Raw genomic sequence first — 16,661 nt, 5'->3', positions numbered from 1 at the left:
CGCACATCCAAAGCGCGTTCACCACGAAGCTTGCGGCTTGCCGCCCGTTCGTTCGGCCCGGAGGCTATGCTGGCGTTCGTGGCATCGGGCTTGTCGAGAACGATCGATGTGCCGACGAACTACGACTGCAACTTGAGTCCCGCGCGTTTCGGCAAGGCGCCTGGCAGCGCTTCTGCGTGGTTTTCCGCTCCGCGCGTCCGCTTCACCGTACGTGGCAGAGCGATTTGTCTAACGGGCAAGGCGTCACGCCGAACGGGCGATGGCGTTCCGTGGACTCCCTGGCAGTGCTGCAACACGCTGTCCACTGCGAAACACTGAACGGATGCCGGTCACACTTCAGATGGATTCTTTGTCACAAAGATGCTGAATCAAAAAGAATTACAGAAATCGATGCAATGAAGAAATTTCAAAATACAAACAAAATGCTGCTCTCAACTCGATTTTCGCGCAGCTTCCCATTCGCATTTCACTCCCCCAATGAAGACACTCGAGTGCGACCAATCAAAAAACCCTATCTCAGCACGTGGCGGAAGTTTGCACTCCATAGTTGCCTGTTTTCTGTAACTCGTTCTTGCCAAGGCCGGCAGTGCCGTTTGCACGGTTACAACAACCACGTGAACGCCCAGCTGACCCAGCGATACTTCATCGTCACGCCGATGCCGCAGAAGGGAACACTGATAGGTGACGTTCCCTTACTTATGGATCCTAACTCGAGCGCGAGATACTGCGCTCTGCACTCCTTGACAATGTGGGTGCGCGTGAGTTGTGTGTACATGTGCTGTGGTTGATATTTAACACCCTGACCTATAGTAGCCTCCCAGGTAGATTACCAGTGATAAATACCCCCCCCCCCCCCCCAACACTGGTGCAGCGTACTGTGTTAAATTTGTTTTGTTTTTTTTAACTACTACTACAGGGGAGGTGAACACGGAACAATCGTGTCGACGGCGGGGGCTCTTAGCTCTGGGATTCTTAAAATGGGACAACACACATGGCTTCTGACATTGGCTGCTCCCGTGCACCACTCGGGTTCGGCACCCATTTCCCGCGGGGATTCAAACGCAACGAGGCGCATCTTTACGTTGGACCAAGCCCGACCGGGATGACCGCAGCGCCGGTCAAGCGAGCAAACCGGTTGCCGGAGAAGCGACACGTGACCGCTTTCGTCGGCCGCGCCTGCGCACGAGACCACGCCACTACAAACGCTGGACACTACGCGCAAAACCGAGCTGCCTCACACGCTGCTTTCGCTCCGGCGGCGGCCGAAAGGTGAGGGAGAGAGACGCTCCTCCGACACGGACTCGGTCGTAGAGCCTTCTCGATAATGCCGGAAAATATGTGCGCGTTGTGTTGGTTCCGGCGAACATAAGCAGCTACCATGAGCCACACACACTGCTGCGCGGACTACTAGTTTTTATGATGTTCATAACACTTACTTATTTAAGGAACCTAATAATTCGCGACAGGTGCATTTTCTCGCAGGTGCCCAAACCGCCTTTCCTTGCTTAAGGTGCGTGTGTTCAAAGTGAAGGCGGCCAAAAAATCCAATAAAACAGAATTGACATCTGAGCTAGTTGGTTTTTCATTTTCCAAAATTATATAAAGCGCACTTAGGACAACAGACAAGGGAGACCAAACAACACAAGCGTTTTGAAAATCCAATAAAACGTTGTTTCCCCAATTGGAAAGTTATTCGCTTCTTCATACTGTCCACCAGTTTGTAGCAAACACTGGCCGGAATATTTACTTTCCCTGGTCTACCCTTAGTGAGCTAGCTCAGCACTAATTCTTTTGTTACGGCTCCGGAATTTCCTTGTTGGTCCGTGCTGCAGGCTAGGGTTCGTTTTTATCTGTCAAACGAAGCTTAGTCACGCAACCAATCACCGTGACCGCACCGGTTCAGCTGTACTCAGCATTAGGAACGCGCGACCATTCAAAGCATTTGCACGTAGACTCCCAAAAGGCTTCAGGCTTTCTGAAATGGGAAGCGAGCAACGTGGGCATATCCAGCGGGCAATGTCCTAAACGGCAGCGAACATGCGACGATGAGCTGAGCCAGCACGAAAAATCTGCTGCCCTGCCCAGAGGCTCAACGCCGAGAAAGCAGAGGGGCTCTCATGATTCCTGTTCCATGCGGGTGGGATCGAAAAGAAAACGCAACAACGGGTTTTGCGGCGAGCCACACTTCTCCGAACGGCGAAACCAGTTTCGCATGCATGCACGGAGCCGCTCTTCTCCCCGACTGCGGCGGGCTCTGTCTGTCGCAACAGGCCACGTTTCTTCGCGCACAGCGAGAGTGCTGGACGCGCACAGCAGTGATGCAGAACTGGCACAAGGTCCGCACAGTCGGCACGTCCCCCGCTCAGACGGGGGGCGTCGGCTACGCAGACGTAACGACGATGCAGTGAGGCACATTCGCTGGAGTTCCCGTTTTCCATTGCGGAGCAAGCTCCACTACAGCCCACGAGAGCAGACGGCGACCGGAAGCAGACGCCCCACCTGGGCAGCGCCGCCAACAGGGTTCTTTCCGCCAGACTTGTGCTGCTGCGTCAGCCTAATCAGCCATTCGGGAGGGCAGACGCGCCGCCCTCGAAAAAACGCCGGGAGGAGGCGCAACCGCCGGTTATCCGATTGGTGGCTCGAACCACCGCCCGATTTAAAGGGTTCAGCCTTATCCATCCATCCATCGAGACTAGAACGAAAATGGTCAGCCTAGTCGGTGACGCCGCAGAGCGATTTTCGGTCAGTGCTGTCACGTGCAACGCGTACCTAGCGAAATCGGTCGGAGGGGACACGCACGGTTGCTTGATGTTTTGCATAGGCAAATAATGAATAAACGCGACGGAAACCCTACACTGAATGTGTTGATGTCATGAACAGCGTACTTTTAGATGCGATGCAAGATGCAGTATTTTTTCTATTAGAATAAATAGTTTTCCTTCCGCCGCGGCAACAGCTCCCACGTGACCCCACGACATCTCGGCGCGCCCCATTGGTCAGTCGCAGAGCGAGCTCGCCGACGCTGCGATTGAATACCAGCCGGAGAGAACTCGATCGCAAGCCGTCTGCGGATAGACCGACGGCCCTCCCCAGTAGCAGACAGGCAGAATTCGCATGCAAGTGAAACGTGCCTCACCCATGCATGGAGTTGCTGCTGCCGTCAATTGCCTCGGGCAAAGCGGTGTGCGTGCGCAATAGTGGTCGGCCGTTTTCATTCCTAATCCGCTTTCGAGTGCCATTCATACCTTTCCTGAGCAAGCCAAGGTGGCAGCGAGCTCAGCCTTGGCAAATATGACAACGTGAGGTTGCGGGTGGGAACTCCGTGTGTTACATTACGGTTAACTTTTTCAAGAGACAGCAAGCGAAACATGCTGCTCTCCCTAGTTCTAAGGGAACTTTTCAACGGGAAGACTTCAAATGTTGAGCCCATTATACACCTTTGCACAGCTTCATTTGACACGCTCGCTCAAACGTGACCATCATAACCACTGCTCCCTTACACAGCTACTGCGAATTCCATATGCTCCCAAAGTGCACCCTGCTTCACATCTTCTCTGGTCTGGCAACAGTAATCCAAATCATTTGGCCACTGTGGCATCGAGTTCCCTGGCCTAGAGCCGGGCTTTCAAACACCTTCGAACCGCTGCCAACAACGCTGGGCTTCCGCAGGGAAGGTCAGTCACCCTAATGAAAAGCCATCGCAGCGGCGGCTTAGGCACTGGTGTTGCGTCCCTGTGCAGTGAAGTAGGGTGCCTTGATGTGAGGAACCCTGGTGCTTTTCTTTTTTCGTCATCCGAACCAAACTCGTCGATTGCCAGTTATTATAAAGGGCCCGGCCACCACCGTGATCACCAAACCATCGGGCGATTATGAAGGGCACAGCCACCATCCTCCCGATTGGAGAACATCCGTACATGGATGGATACGGCTGAACCCTTTAAATCGGGCAGCGGCTCAAGCCACCTAGCCGTGACTAGAGTAAACTTTCATTCTTGACTTTAGCCACCAATCTGACAACTTTCGCTTGGTTATTTCTACCTGTTGAAATTATATTTTTCTCTACCGTCCTTAAACTCGTGTTAAACCCCAATGCTTTGAATAAATTAGCCCCGTTGCTTTCAACCGAAGGGCGCCATGGGGTCAGCTACCGCGCCCTCTCGCGCACCCTTCCCGTCAGCGCCCAAAGATGGCGGCGCCGATCCGGCGACACAACACTACCTGGCCGGACAATACGAGGAATTTGCTATGAGGACAATACGAGGCCGCCGACAAGTCCGCGAGCTTCCAGATTCGATGGCGGGCTGCACTGCCAGAGGAGACTGCTCATTAAAGGGCCACGATGGTGATTGGGGACCACACACCATCACCCACCAGGTTACCTCGTAGGTTCTCACCAACCAAAGAAATGGGAAATCCAGTAGCACCTTGTGCACTAACCAGCATTTCTCCAGCAGGATGGCAGGCGAGCAGTCTTGAACTGCGGTACCTCATATGAGGCTAAACACGCCAAAACTGCACATAAACTACGAGGTGCACCACAGTGGATCATGCCAGACTAACCCGACCCCTTGGGAATCTACAGCGTGTAGTAACATTGCACAGCACACAGCATTTGATCCCTCAACCTCATGCTCTGCAGCCAGAAGCCACAGCCATTTTGCCACTGCAGCAGGCCCTTGGAAAGTAGTTTGAAAGAAGGTGCTGTACAGGTGATGCTAAGCACACAAACAACGCATTGTTGCCTTCACCTGAGGCACTGCATCTGCAGAGCTTTTCACAAGCTTTCAAGGTTCATGCTACTGGTTTTCCAAGCATCACACGGGCTAACGAGGGCATCGAATCTGGCAGGCCTGTGTTGTGTTGGGTTTAATGGCGCATAAGCATCTAAGGCTATCATGCACCAAGCTCAAGGTGTATGAAAATTGTTTTCTGCGGAATTCTACAAACGTGAAAAACTCAGTGGTGTACAGGCCTAAAAACTTTAAAATGGCTTAGTGAAAGCTTTAAAGAGAGTCAGTTAACCTCAGCAACCATCCTTGCCGCGGCAAGGATCTCGAGGCTACCAACCCATCAAAAATAAAATACCTCAGCCCTGTTCTCAGAATGAGAAAGTGGCTGAGGTGTATCACCATACGTAGCTAAGCACAAGGTTGGAATTCAGAGTTTTTCAAGGAGGCCTGTTTCCCTTAAAAAGCTAAAAACACTTGGGATATCAATAAGTGCATCTTGACCTAAAATTAGTGTTGGCTGAAGAGGAATATGTTCTTTGTAGCATGGAGTAAAATACTTTTTCCTCAGTGATTCAATTTCTGTGCCTGAGAATAAGATGTGGTGTACTGTAATTTCATCTCCGTATTTTTCACAAATAGGTTTGTCTTCTTTTGTTAGTAGGAAATTGTGTGCAAGGTGTGTATGTCCAATACAGAGACGGCATTATATTAGCTCTATAAAACGTTCCTGGTGACTAGAGGTTTTCCATTCTCCCAGTACAGGCTTTGTGCATGAATGCTTCCCACACTGTGTTTTCCAGACGGACAGTATGATCTACACAACAGCATGCTTGTTTTGAAACCGCACTGATGTATGTTAAGAAGGTGACGAGATTCAATAACAAATGTTAGTCGGATGTTCACCACACTTTCAAATGATTTTGCCAAGCAGCTAGTGAGTGCAATTGGCCTGGAACTACCATGACTTGATGATGGTTTGCCAGGCTTCAAGAAAGGTACTATGACGGCTTTCTTTCTTCCATGCGCCAGGTATATAACTTAAATCCAGATTTTGTTGAAGTTTAGAAGTGCCTCAACGGCGGCCTCAGAGAGATGTGCAAGCATGGTGTAGTGTATATTATCTGGGCCTGCTGCTGTCTGTCTGCCTGCATACAGTACTCTATTTAGTTCCTCTATTGTAATTTTCTTGTTATAATGTTCATTCATGCCTGTTCCTATGGGAAGTTTTTGTTTTTCTGCTACGGTTTTGTATTTTTGAAAAGCTTCTGTGTAGTTGGAAGCACTGGAAACAGCAGCGAAGTGCTCACCTAATATGTTTGCCTGTTCTTGTAATGTTGTTTGTGTACCAGGGGTGGACAGAAGTGGAAAAGTGTAAGGAGAATAGTCACCACGGAATTTTTGGACCTCATCCCACAACTTCTTGGCCAGTAGTGAACTATTTATTTTAGATACATATTTCCTCCAGGACGTTTTTTCGGCATTTCTGCGAATACGATGTGCACTGGCCCGATCCTTTTTAAATAATAACAGGTTCTCTGCAGTGGGGGACCTTCGAAATATTGCCCATGCTTTGTTTTGTTCTTTTTTTGCCAGTCTGCACTCCTGTGTCCACCAAACCTTGTGATTTTTTCTGATTTGTCCTGATGTTTGCGGAATCGCTATTTTTGCAGCACAAATTATACAGGTGGTAAATTTTTCATTTATGCTAAGTCTATCATCGAATTCTTGATGTAAGGTGGCATTTGTGGTAAATGTCGTCGAGTCAGCTAGCTGGAGTTTCCAGCACTGGGGTCGTGCTGGAATGATTTGGATTGAGGATGATAATTTTAAAACTGTGGGTAAATGGTCACTTCCTCTGGGATCATTTAAAACATCCCAAATAAAATCATTAAAAACTGATGATGATATGTAAGTTAAATCAAGGCAGCTCATTTTTCCCTAGCTGGGCAGCAATATGTGATCTTACCTGTGTTCATTAGGCATATGTTGTTTGTAAGTATCAGGTCTTCAATTATTTGGCCCATGGTGTCTGTGCGCTTACTGCCCCAAAAGGAGGAGTGCGCATTAAAATCCCCAACTACCACATATGGTTCATGTAGTTGATGGAAAAGGCTTTCCAAATCGTGGATAGTAACTGTGAGGTGTGGTGGTGTACATACAGAGCATATTGTTATTTTGTGTGTAACTACACTGACTGCTACAGCCTCAAAATTTGCTTTCAATGGTATTTCTCGTGCAGGAACGCCACTTTGCATTATAATTGCGACGCCACCTGAGAGCCTGTTCTCTACCTTGTCGAAAATTTTGGAATTTTTTCAAATTGTTTTTGTGTTTTGGCCCTAGGTTTGTCTCCTGAAGACAGAGCTATAGGTGATGTTGATTTTAGTATGTCTGTAATGTCTGTGTCGTTCATCATTCCTCTACAGTTCCATTGGACCAAAAATTCCATATTTTAATGTGTTGGGTGTTGGGGAAGATTAGCTTTCAGGAGGCATTATTCTCGGCTTTCCTTTTCTCTCGAGAGAGTTACGCTGCCCCTGCAACACAGAAGTGCTGGGGGTGGTATCCATCGCCTCCCTGGAGGCGTGCATGGGTGTATGGGTGGTAGGCCTCTCCCGGTTGGAAGAGGCCTTGTTGGCTCCCGAATCTGAGGTCGGCAGGACCTCTCTCGGAGTTGGCGGGGCAGCTTTCGCTGCCTATGCCAGGGGGTGGATTGCTCTGCCACGGTCTCACTCGCCGAGGCCTGGGCAGGCGTTGAAAACCGGTGTGGTGCACCACCCCATCGCACCGCATCGGTGAAGTTTGTATTGGGAGCTAGGAAAAATTTGCTGGCTGTGACGCGTCGCCTTGCTTCCTTGAATGTGATATTTTCATTTGTTTTGAGAGTTCTTTCCTTTTCTACTTTCCATTGTGAGCATGATCTTGAGTAGGCTGGTTGATCCTCGCCACAGTTTGCAGTGTAGAGGAGCAGTGCATTTATCAGAGGTGGGATCATTTGAGGAGCATTTTGCACATTTTTCTTGACCACGGCAGCTCTGTGAGCCATGGCCAAATTGTTGGCACCTGAAGCAGCGGCGGGGGTTAGGGATGTATGTTCGGACTGATATCTTTGTGTAGCCTACGTCTAAAGAGTCGGGCAGTGTGCAGGAGGCAAAGGTGGGAACTAGGTGTTTAGTAGGGATTTCCTTGTTTTCTTTTCGGGTTTTTATTCTGTGGACATTTGTTACGTGCTGTTCCTTTAGCCCTTCTAATATTTCTTCCTCTGTCAGGTAGATTGTCTGATATGACGCCACGGATAGTATTACGCGACCTGTGGGGTGTTACACTGACTGGGGTTTCTCCAAACGCGGTAATGTTTGAGAGTTTGGGCAGTTGGACTTTATCGCGTATCTCAAGTAATAGGTCACGACTGGCTAACTTCGTCGCCTTGTAGCCAGGGCCTAAAGTTTCTGTGTCTTTTCAACGAGAAAAGGAGAAATCATTCGAGCTGCTTTTCTTTTGATTCGCTGTGCACTATGTGGAATTTGGCTAGAGGTTCTTTCTTTTTGTTCAGAAATTGTGATGTCACTTACTATGTGGAATTTGGCAAGAGGTTCTTTCTTTTTGTTCAGAAATTGTGATGTCACTTTGGTCCGCCTTTTTTTTTTTTTGAGGATGGCGATCATTTTGTGATTGGGGAGGAGCCATAAAATGTGGTTGTTGTTCGGCCGCGGGGCCAGCCGCCCACCATGGAGCCCAACAAGGGGACGGGACAAGAACTTGGAAGCAAGTCCTGTCCACGCCAGCTGTACACTGCCGCTATAACCCAATCTGAAGTAACTCAGGGTTAACCCTCGCCGCCAGGAAGAAGGAAAAAGCAATCAAGAGAGGAGAAGACAGGAAAATTGTGCGAAAGAAGATAGGACAGTGAAAGATAGAGGGGAGGGGAGGAAAAGGCGACTGCCGATTTCCCCCGGTCGGGTCAGGCCGGAGGTGCCGTCTACAGGAATCTGGGGCCAAAGTAGTGTGTTACCTCCGCCGAGGGGCCTTAAAGGTCCAAACGCTCGGCCTCGGCTCAACCACCAGGATCCCCTTTTCCCTGGACACGGCGATGCCACACATGGCTAGGCATAGGTGCTCGGGTCCGTGGTGATGCACTGTTCACCATCATCCCCTTGCGGGGATGTCCCTGCGGATGCTAGGGAACCCGTGGTGTCGCCACTCACCAACGCCTGCAAGCTGCATTCGCCCCCCTGCGGGGAATCTGGCAGTCCTGATGCCATAGGTAGCATAAGAGGGTTCTCACACCACTTCCGCCCTCATCGTTTATCACATTCCTATGTGGCACTCGCGGTAATACAGGAGGTACTACGTTCGCTGTTATGGACTAGGGTGGCGCTGAACACTCTCAAAGTTCAGTTGCACTAAAGATGCATTCATCTGAAAGCGTAAGATTGGATAGCCGTCGCCGTAGCTCAGTTGGTAGAGCATCGGACGCGAAATTTGGAGATCGTGGGTTCGGATCCATCAGCAGCATGTGGTTTTTTCTTCTGCTTGCTAATCAATTATACTTAAAATAACTACCCTATTAATGTGTCATTGCTGAACACCACAAATAAAAAAAATCATTATGCTCCTTGGTTTCGGCGACTGTTGGCTTCCGTCATGTATCCATAATGAGCCCCTCTTTTCCTGTCCCTTGTCAAATCAAAGGCTTGCAAAGCTGGTTTTGTTAATATTTAATGTAGTCTTATTTTCTTAATGTCACAGTTTACAAATGTAGTTTGTGCCCCCTCAACCAGCTAAGGTACATCAGTAACAAGGCTAAGTAGCCCCGCCCCCTCCGATTCAACACCCTATTCATGGTGTAATAAAGCTCGCAATGTTTGTGTTTAAAAGCAAAAATTGCTTCGATCGAGGTCTATAGCACCAGTGTAAATGAAGCTCAGAATCATGGGGTAGGGTTGAGGTTCAGACTGAAACTACAATATGATGCCCGTTACCGCTCCACTTTTCCTCACAGGTGTAGCTTACCTCTAAACAAAAGTGTCGAAAAAATCACTTCAGTAATTAATACGAGAAACTGCTCAGGTCATGTGCAATATGCGCTTACCGTACTGTATCCTAGCCGTGGCCTCGTAGTAGAGCATGCGCCTCGGCTTCAGGAGACTGTGGGTTCGACTCCCACGGCCGGCCGGTTACCCACCAGTTTCCTCAAAATGGGTACAAGCGATGTGCCGGACTTGTTTAGGACCGCAGTGATACTCTGAAGTTTTCTCTTCGAACGAAGGATCGCTTACAGCAGTGTTGAACCTGTACGCCTGTTGAGACACGCTGGCTAGAGCGCATCAGCTTGAGCGTATCGCTTCACTTTGCAGTGAAACATGAACCACCTTTGCAGACTGAGTGTTTGAAACCGGGTTTGCCCCCGAAAGGACGCAGCGGGGTTTGCGGAGCCTCCTCCAAGCGCACATCCCTAAGGAAGCTGGGCGCAGGGGCGGGGGTGGCTTGTACCCATTTTTACCGGTGGGTGTCTGGCGGTGGGTTTCGAACCAACCACCTCCTGCAGCTGAAGTGGACGCCCAGACCACTAGGCCACGACTCAAGCGGTGAATGGAAACTCTCCAATAAGGAAAACAAAGTTTCCAAAAGAGGGTGCTCCTGATGAAAGTCACACAGGAGCGGATTTTTGCAGACTCTGTGACCAAGTGGACAATCGAAGTGCGTGGTCGCGTACAATCGAAGTGCGTGGCCGCGTGCAACCAGCTGAACAGACAGTGTGGGCCACAAATATGGAGAAAAAGTCCATGTGTTGCACTCTACCAGTTGCATAAGACCAGACCAGCATTGAATTTGTACTGCTGTATGATAACAGCGGTGCCAGCAGCCTTCTCTTTGACGCACATGCCAAAACTCTCAGGACATTGGAGTACCGTAGCCACTTCATTACAGCCGTGACGTGTATGGTGTGTTGAGTGAGCAGAGGCAAGCTGTGGAGCATCTTGCCCTCAGTTGCCACGGACTCTCAACACCACCTTTGGAGGGCGCTAATACTGTCGGCGGCACCTTCAGAGCTGGTGGCCTCAGGCTAAGCGGAGGTCTCACACGGACTGATCGAAAGCGGTCAAGCCTGGAGACAGTGTGTGTGGTTTTTGCTCCCCCTGGTTTTGTTCTTTTGGCTGGTCACTACGACGTGACCACCCATTCCAAAGGGTTGCCGACATGGACATCATCGCTCGGTTTTTGGAGGGTGAAATCTGCAGCAGTGGCAGCCTGCAAGTATCGCCTAGCTGAGTGGTGGGCCTTGGTGCGCAGCTACAACAGATGGGGCACAGAGCCCGGCTTCACTCGCCGTATTGTTTCCCTTCCTTTTTTGATACTTTTTTTTTGTTTACATCTTGGTCGGACTGCCTTATCGGAGGGTATAAACACAACATCAACAAAAACAATGGCAACCAAGTCACCATTTCTGATGTTTTTCTGTGGGCCAGCTGAGACTATGACAACGCCACATCGTTCCCCCCTCCCCCTCATCTGCCATCGAAGTACTCTGGAAACACCCCAAGGCATAAAAGGAACGCTTGTTACTTCTCCACGTAGGCTGCATCGCCCAAACACGTTCTGCCATGAAGGCCACTTCCGAATGCAGACAGTCTCTTTCTAGAAATGAAATTCCAACCCCCCACCAGCTTGGAAGCTTTCTCAATCAGGTTTAATCATTCCGTTCCACAATGCGGCCCTGTGGGAACGGCATGCAGTACTCTCGCAGCGTGACCACCATGTCGCCATGCATCTGAGGCAGTCCTCTCGGACTGCAGTTCAACGCCCTGACACACACAAACACGCATGTACACACACGAGAAATAAATCAGCTCGCGTTGCAAAACACAGCGTGTGCTGATATGTCTTCTCCTGCCAGTCTGTACTCAACAGTTGTCTACAAACACCAAAACACCAGTCGTGATATCGCGCAACTTGTGCACAACGCACAGTAGCATCGCAGTTAACCCCTGGCAGCAGTATCCATGTTAGAGTTCTTGCTGAAAAATGACCTTGTTTGCTTATGAGTCTGTGACGGAACGCAACTGCAATGAAAGCATATGCTGATTCAGAAAAATAAAAAAATGCTGTAACTGCTTTTGGGTCTCACAGCCGCGCTTAAGCTTTGCCCACAGAATGCACGACCTAAATCATAAGCGCACCCCAAGCATGTGCTACGTGGTTTCTTCCGATGAATTAAAACATCGTATTGTCCAAATGTCACAAAAATTCAGCAAGAAATAAAGCAACCCCGCAGCACCGCTACATAGAATGAAAAATATCACTGGGCGATACGCATGAAAGTTCTTGAAGCAAAGTTTCCTCAGGCTTTTATGCGAGAGCTTTGCGAAACCAAGGTGTTAAAAAAGTGAAAACATTCAGACAATTAGCAAGCGTATCCTGAATCCGCCGCGCAGATGCCGCAGATTACGGCACGGCTGCCCCACCCTTCTCTACTGTGCGCTACAACTTTGAAATCAAAGTCCAATGGAGTTCCATTCAGCAACTACACGTAATGATTGCCGATAAAATGTCCCATTTAAAGTACAAAGAAAAAGAAAGCAAATCTCAGATCTTAACTACCAAGTATATCCGCAATCAACCGCGCAGGGGCCGCAGATTAGGGCACGGCTGCCCCACCCTTCTCCGTTCTGCGCTGTAACTTTGACATCAATGTCGAATGTAGCCGCACTCGGAAACTACACGTCATGATTACCCATAAAATGTCCTATTTCCAAGAAAAATAACGCAAAGCTCACATCTAGGATACCGCCTTTTAATTTTACGCCGCACTTCGTGTGACCGGTGCGCGCTCCCGATAACAGAAGCTCGGGTTATTTTCCGCCGTAGCTCCGACTAAATACCACCATGCATCAGGAAGAAATTCCCACTAACGATAGAAGGGCGGCAGGTTCAAGTCTCAGGGTATTTAAATAACAAAATGGCAGCAGAAAACAAGAAATGCACCAAACCATGGTTAACGAAAGGAACGCCCGCGATAGGCATTATCAAAGAAATCAGCCGTTAGAAACAGACCAGGTACTGCTAAAAGCGAACTCAAGCCTACACAAGGACGGGCACGCACGATCAACACAGCCGCCGCTTCCCTACCAAGCTGAGCGACAGCGCCCGAACCATCACGACACAGCGAACTCGACGGGAGACCTACAGCGAACCAGTCTGGCAAACAGTTCGAGTGCATTTGGTCCCCGACCGGCATCAACAGACCCCGCAGCTAAAACGAAGAGTGAGCCCGCGACTCGCCAACCGAAAACAGCCCGAAGGAGCACGAAAGCGTCACGATCGACGGCAGCATGAGCTCAGGCGAACGCAGTTGACACCTGGTCTGAGCGACATTGCGCTTACATACGGGCCTCAATGGCGAATAGGCGTGGCACGTCGCCGCACGTGGAGAGGACGGCCTTTCAGGCGCGACCACGGACATGCCCCGATTTTTGTCTTGAGACAAACTGCCAATGAGCACCAGGAATCGCCGTCAAATCAAGCACTTCACGAAAAATGCACTTGGCTCGACGCCAGAAATGGAATCTGGAGCTGTGACAGTGCAGCAAGGCGCGGACACGCGTCCTCTCGGCATCCCGGTTGATCCTGGGGCATCAAGTCGAGCGCAGCACATTCGCAACTTTTCAGCTGATGCGGACACAGCAAAGCACCCCGGAGCTATCAAATGACGCTGCATGGGCTACGCAATTCTTCGCAATCACCGCAAAGCAAGGAAAAAATAACTAGGTGCGAACATGCTAAATTTATCAATCGAAAATTCGCCTAAACTCGTAGTGCCTTAACAGCGGCAGCGGAGATGCTTCCAAGCGGCGTGCGCGACAGCTACGGAACATGGCGTCTAACGTGACTTCCATCGAAACCGCGCCTCGCGCACGCGCGTGACTTAATTTGAAGCGAGCAAACAATTCCGCCCAACACACTCTCAGCTCGATGTCGGGAAATGTCAATGCGATCACATTTCCACACATTTAGGTGAATGGTGCATGAAGATGATCGTTCACCTGAAGTGATTTTCCCATATGCCCTGTGCAGTCGCGTTAAGTCCACCAGTTAAGCCTGAAGTTAGTTTCAGACAGTTCTAAATGGCTGAATGGATAAGACAGCAACAATTCTTAGCAAACCAGAAGAGATATACAACGCAGCTACTGCTGAAGCAGTCTTACCGTTCGACGAACACGGTCCCACAACGCACGATAGAGAAGCGAACAGCTACCGTTCAAAGTGACTCGGATAGCGGACGGCAGGGCGCGGCACTGCGCTGTTCTATGAAACATGCACACTCCCTGACAATTATCGTTTTCAAGACAATGTTTTAAAAAAAATTCACACTGCATTTCGTTAATATCTTTCAAAGATATTCAATAATATTGGCACTTAAGATTGTAATCTTGGTTAAATTTTAGCATTGCGTAATGTTCTAAAAGGGAGTGCAAGCAACACTAATAACAGACCCAAACATAAAGTTTTTTAAACAAAAAAATAATAAAAATAACTTAATGAATATAAAAATTGAAATTGTTTTGAAATTTTTGTTTGGTTAAACTATTAGTTTTACTTTTTATTGCAGCTCAATAATAGCTCCGAACTGAATGAAAAACTTGTCACGTGACCCTTTCTCGCCATATTTCGCCTGGTGCTTGACGTGCTCGACGGGCGGCGTATGAAATCTGCTGTGTGTGATCAGTAACATTTTTCTGACGGTGCGATTCATGGTCTAGTGTTTCGTCTCTCATCATGCCGACGTATTTTCAACGACCTGAAAATGCGCTCAAGCGAGCACGAGGTAAAGTAGTCGGTGTCAGTATGGTCTGCAGTTTTTTCGGCATATGCATGCGCACTTTTGACACTTTTTTACGTCCCGGTGTCGACCTGTGGGACATCGCAACATATTGCTGTTCGCGTGTGAAGTGGCTGAGTCTTCGTTTCATGTATTAGTGTGAATTGTCACTCGCGGTGCCCCGTTTATGGCCTGCGGCTAACTTGATTTGAAGGCAGTTGTAAGATGTTTATTTTTGATTTGTTTTTACTTCAGCTCGTTTCTTGCTTGCTGCCATCGTTAATGGCACTGATCCTTTATATGTCGACCGAGTAGTGACTACATTGAGTTCGATCCTGGGTTACTGCACGCGATCTGCATACTGGACGGTTGTGGGGACGAGCGGCATGGCAGAAAAGAGGCCACGCAGCTCCTGTCGCGGGTTAATGGCATGTCCTTGCGATAATCTCTGGTTTTGACGCCCGAGTTTTTCCGTTTGCTCCTTGAAAATGGGTAATTCAAGTACACGCTTGTAAGTAAACAACTTCATTCTTGCAGAATTTATTGATGTTGGAAAGAAACATCGGGCCTTGGATGCTCTTTACGACGTCATCAAGAGCCGAAAGCATCGAACATGGCAAAAAGTGCACGAGCCAATTATGCAGCAGTACTTGGAACTCTGCGTGGAGCTCAAGAAGAGCCACATCGCGAAGGAAGGTCTGTTCCAGTACCGGAACATATGTCAGCAGGTAATTGCTCTGTTTGCCGATCATCCCTAGTTAGCCGTGCATAGACTTGCATCTTCTGTAACGTCTGTGGCAGCTTGTTAAGTGTTCGCCTTGCAGCAGCACTAGGTGGGCGGTAGTGTAGTGCATGCTGCCTGCTCTAGTTTGATGTATGCTCCAGCCTGTCTCTCGGGCACTCCTGCGTTAAGCACTTCAGAAATGCAGGCTGTTCAGGGTAGACAGCCTAGCACTGTGCTTGCAGACTGATGCCATGGAAACAAAGCTAGCTTTTTGGTCATAACAGGTGGGTGGTGGAAGGTGAACAGTGCTACTTTCCGCTTGCAAGCATGTTAGCACACTCATTTGCAAACTCAATAGGGCGCGCAAACTTCTGGCTTTTTTTATTTCTCTTATACTCTACTATGTGCTAGGATGTTACTTGGTTGCGGTTACCAAGTGTTAAGACAATTGTTATGTAAACCGAGTAAAGGTCTGTACAAGTTGCAACCCCAATAAATTCATAGCAGTCTGCAGTAGACACTTGTGCAAATATGGCAGTAGCAGGCCAGCAATCATGAGTGGTACATAGCACTTACCACTCTTGAACTCGTATTTCATGAAATGAAGTAATGCAAGGAGTGCATAGAAATCGTGAACGAATAGTTGGCTTACGGCCACAGGAGTCTCTAGCACTATGTGACATGGTGAAAGGTTTGTTTTGTTGACTGGCGAAACCTTTCATGTTACGAAAATTTCAATGACCATCTCAAGTGTTCCTTAAATAGTGCCTTTTCACTGTTTTACTGATGCTGTTCTGAACAACTGCTTTTGCGTGGAACATTTCCTGGTGATGCAGCTGCTTCCTGTAATTGCACACATGTTGATACTGGGTGAAAGAAAGGTCTGCTTTGTAAAATTAAAAAAACTTTGTCTGTGCAACCTGCAAGTGTTGGCTTATTATCATCACATGTAAATAGGAAGCGTTTTATTGGTTGTGATGGCATTCAGAAAAATGCCAGTGTCCGTTTCAATTTTTTTTTAAATGAATATCTTTAAAAAAATTTAGCCTTAATTTTTCTGGTAGTAACTGACATCTTTTTCTAACGTTGCAATTTCCAAGAAATTTGAAAGTTTTGAATGCAATAAATAAATCAAATGGGGCAGAATGCATGCGTATTGTCGGATGCTCTTGGCACATTGAAGTGGCCTAGCAAAAATTTAAGGGACCACTTACTGCATTCTGTTGGGATTTTATAAAATTGTTTTAACCTGTTCTGTTTCATCTGCATTTCACACTTATTTTGGGGAGTGGTGCAGCTCAGCCTGGATCACTGCAAAGAATCTGCTATAAATTGTACTGTAAGCATTGCAGTGGAACAGTTTTATTTTATTTGGCTTTCATAGTGT

The 16,661-nt window shown here is 48.4% G+C and overlaps 2 protein-coding genes across 8 annotated transcripts in view; one reads left to right on the top strand and one right to left on the bottom strand.

Moving 5' to 3' along the window:
* The window catches only part of hts (adducin 1-like protein hts), a 103,587-nt gene extending 89,520 nt beyond the window's left edge, over positions 1-14,067 (bottom strand). For all 6 annotated transcript variants that reach the window (XM_077645441.1, XM_077645442.1, XM_077645439.1 and 3 more), the window contains exon 1: positions 13,937-14,067. The gene's annotated coding sequence lies outside the window, so the exon portion shown is untranslated. The remainder of the gene's footprint in view (positions 1-13,936) is intronic.
* Positions 14,068-14,378: 311 nt separating this feature from the next.
* The window catches only part of eIF3a (eukaryotic translation initiation factor 3 subunit a), a 39,546-nt gene continuing 37,263 nt past the window's right edge, over positions 14,379-16,661 (top strand). For both annotated transcript variants that reach the window (XM_077645437.1, XM_077645436.1), the window contains exons 1-2: positions 14,379-14,556; positions 15,088-15,278. In XM_077645437.1, coding sequence (XP_077501563.1) covers positions 14,508-14,556; positions 15,088-15,278 — 240 coding nt within the window. In that variant the 5' untranslated portion in view covers positions 14,379-14,507. The remainder of the gene's footprint in view (positions 14,557-15,087; positions 15,279-16,661) is intronic.

The sequence above is a fragment of the Amblyomma americanum genome, chromosome 1, assembly GCF_052857255.1.
Source record: "Amblyomma americanum isolate KBUSLIRL-KWMA chromosome 1, ASM5285725v1, whole genome shotgun sequence".
Classification (NCBI taxonomy): Eukaryota; Metazoa; Arthropoda; class Arachnida; order Ixodida; family Ixodidae; genus Amblyomma; species Amblyomma americanum.
Note: the sequence above shows the minus strand (reverse complement) of the source record. Positions and strands in the feature narration are given on the sequence as shown.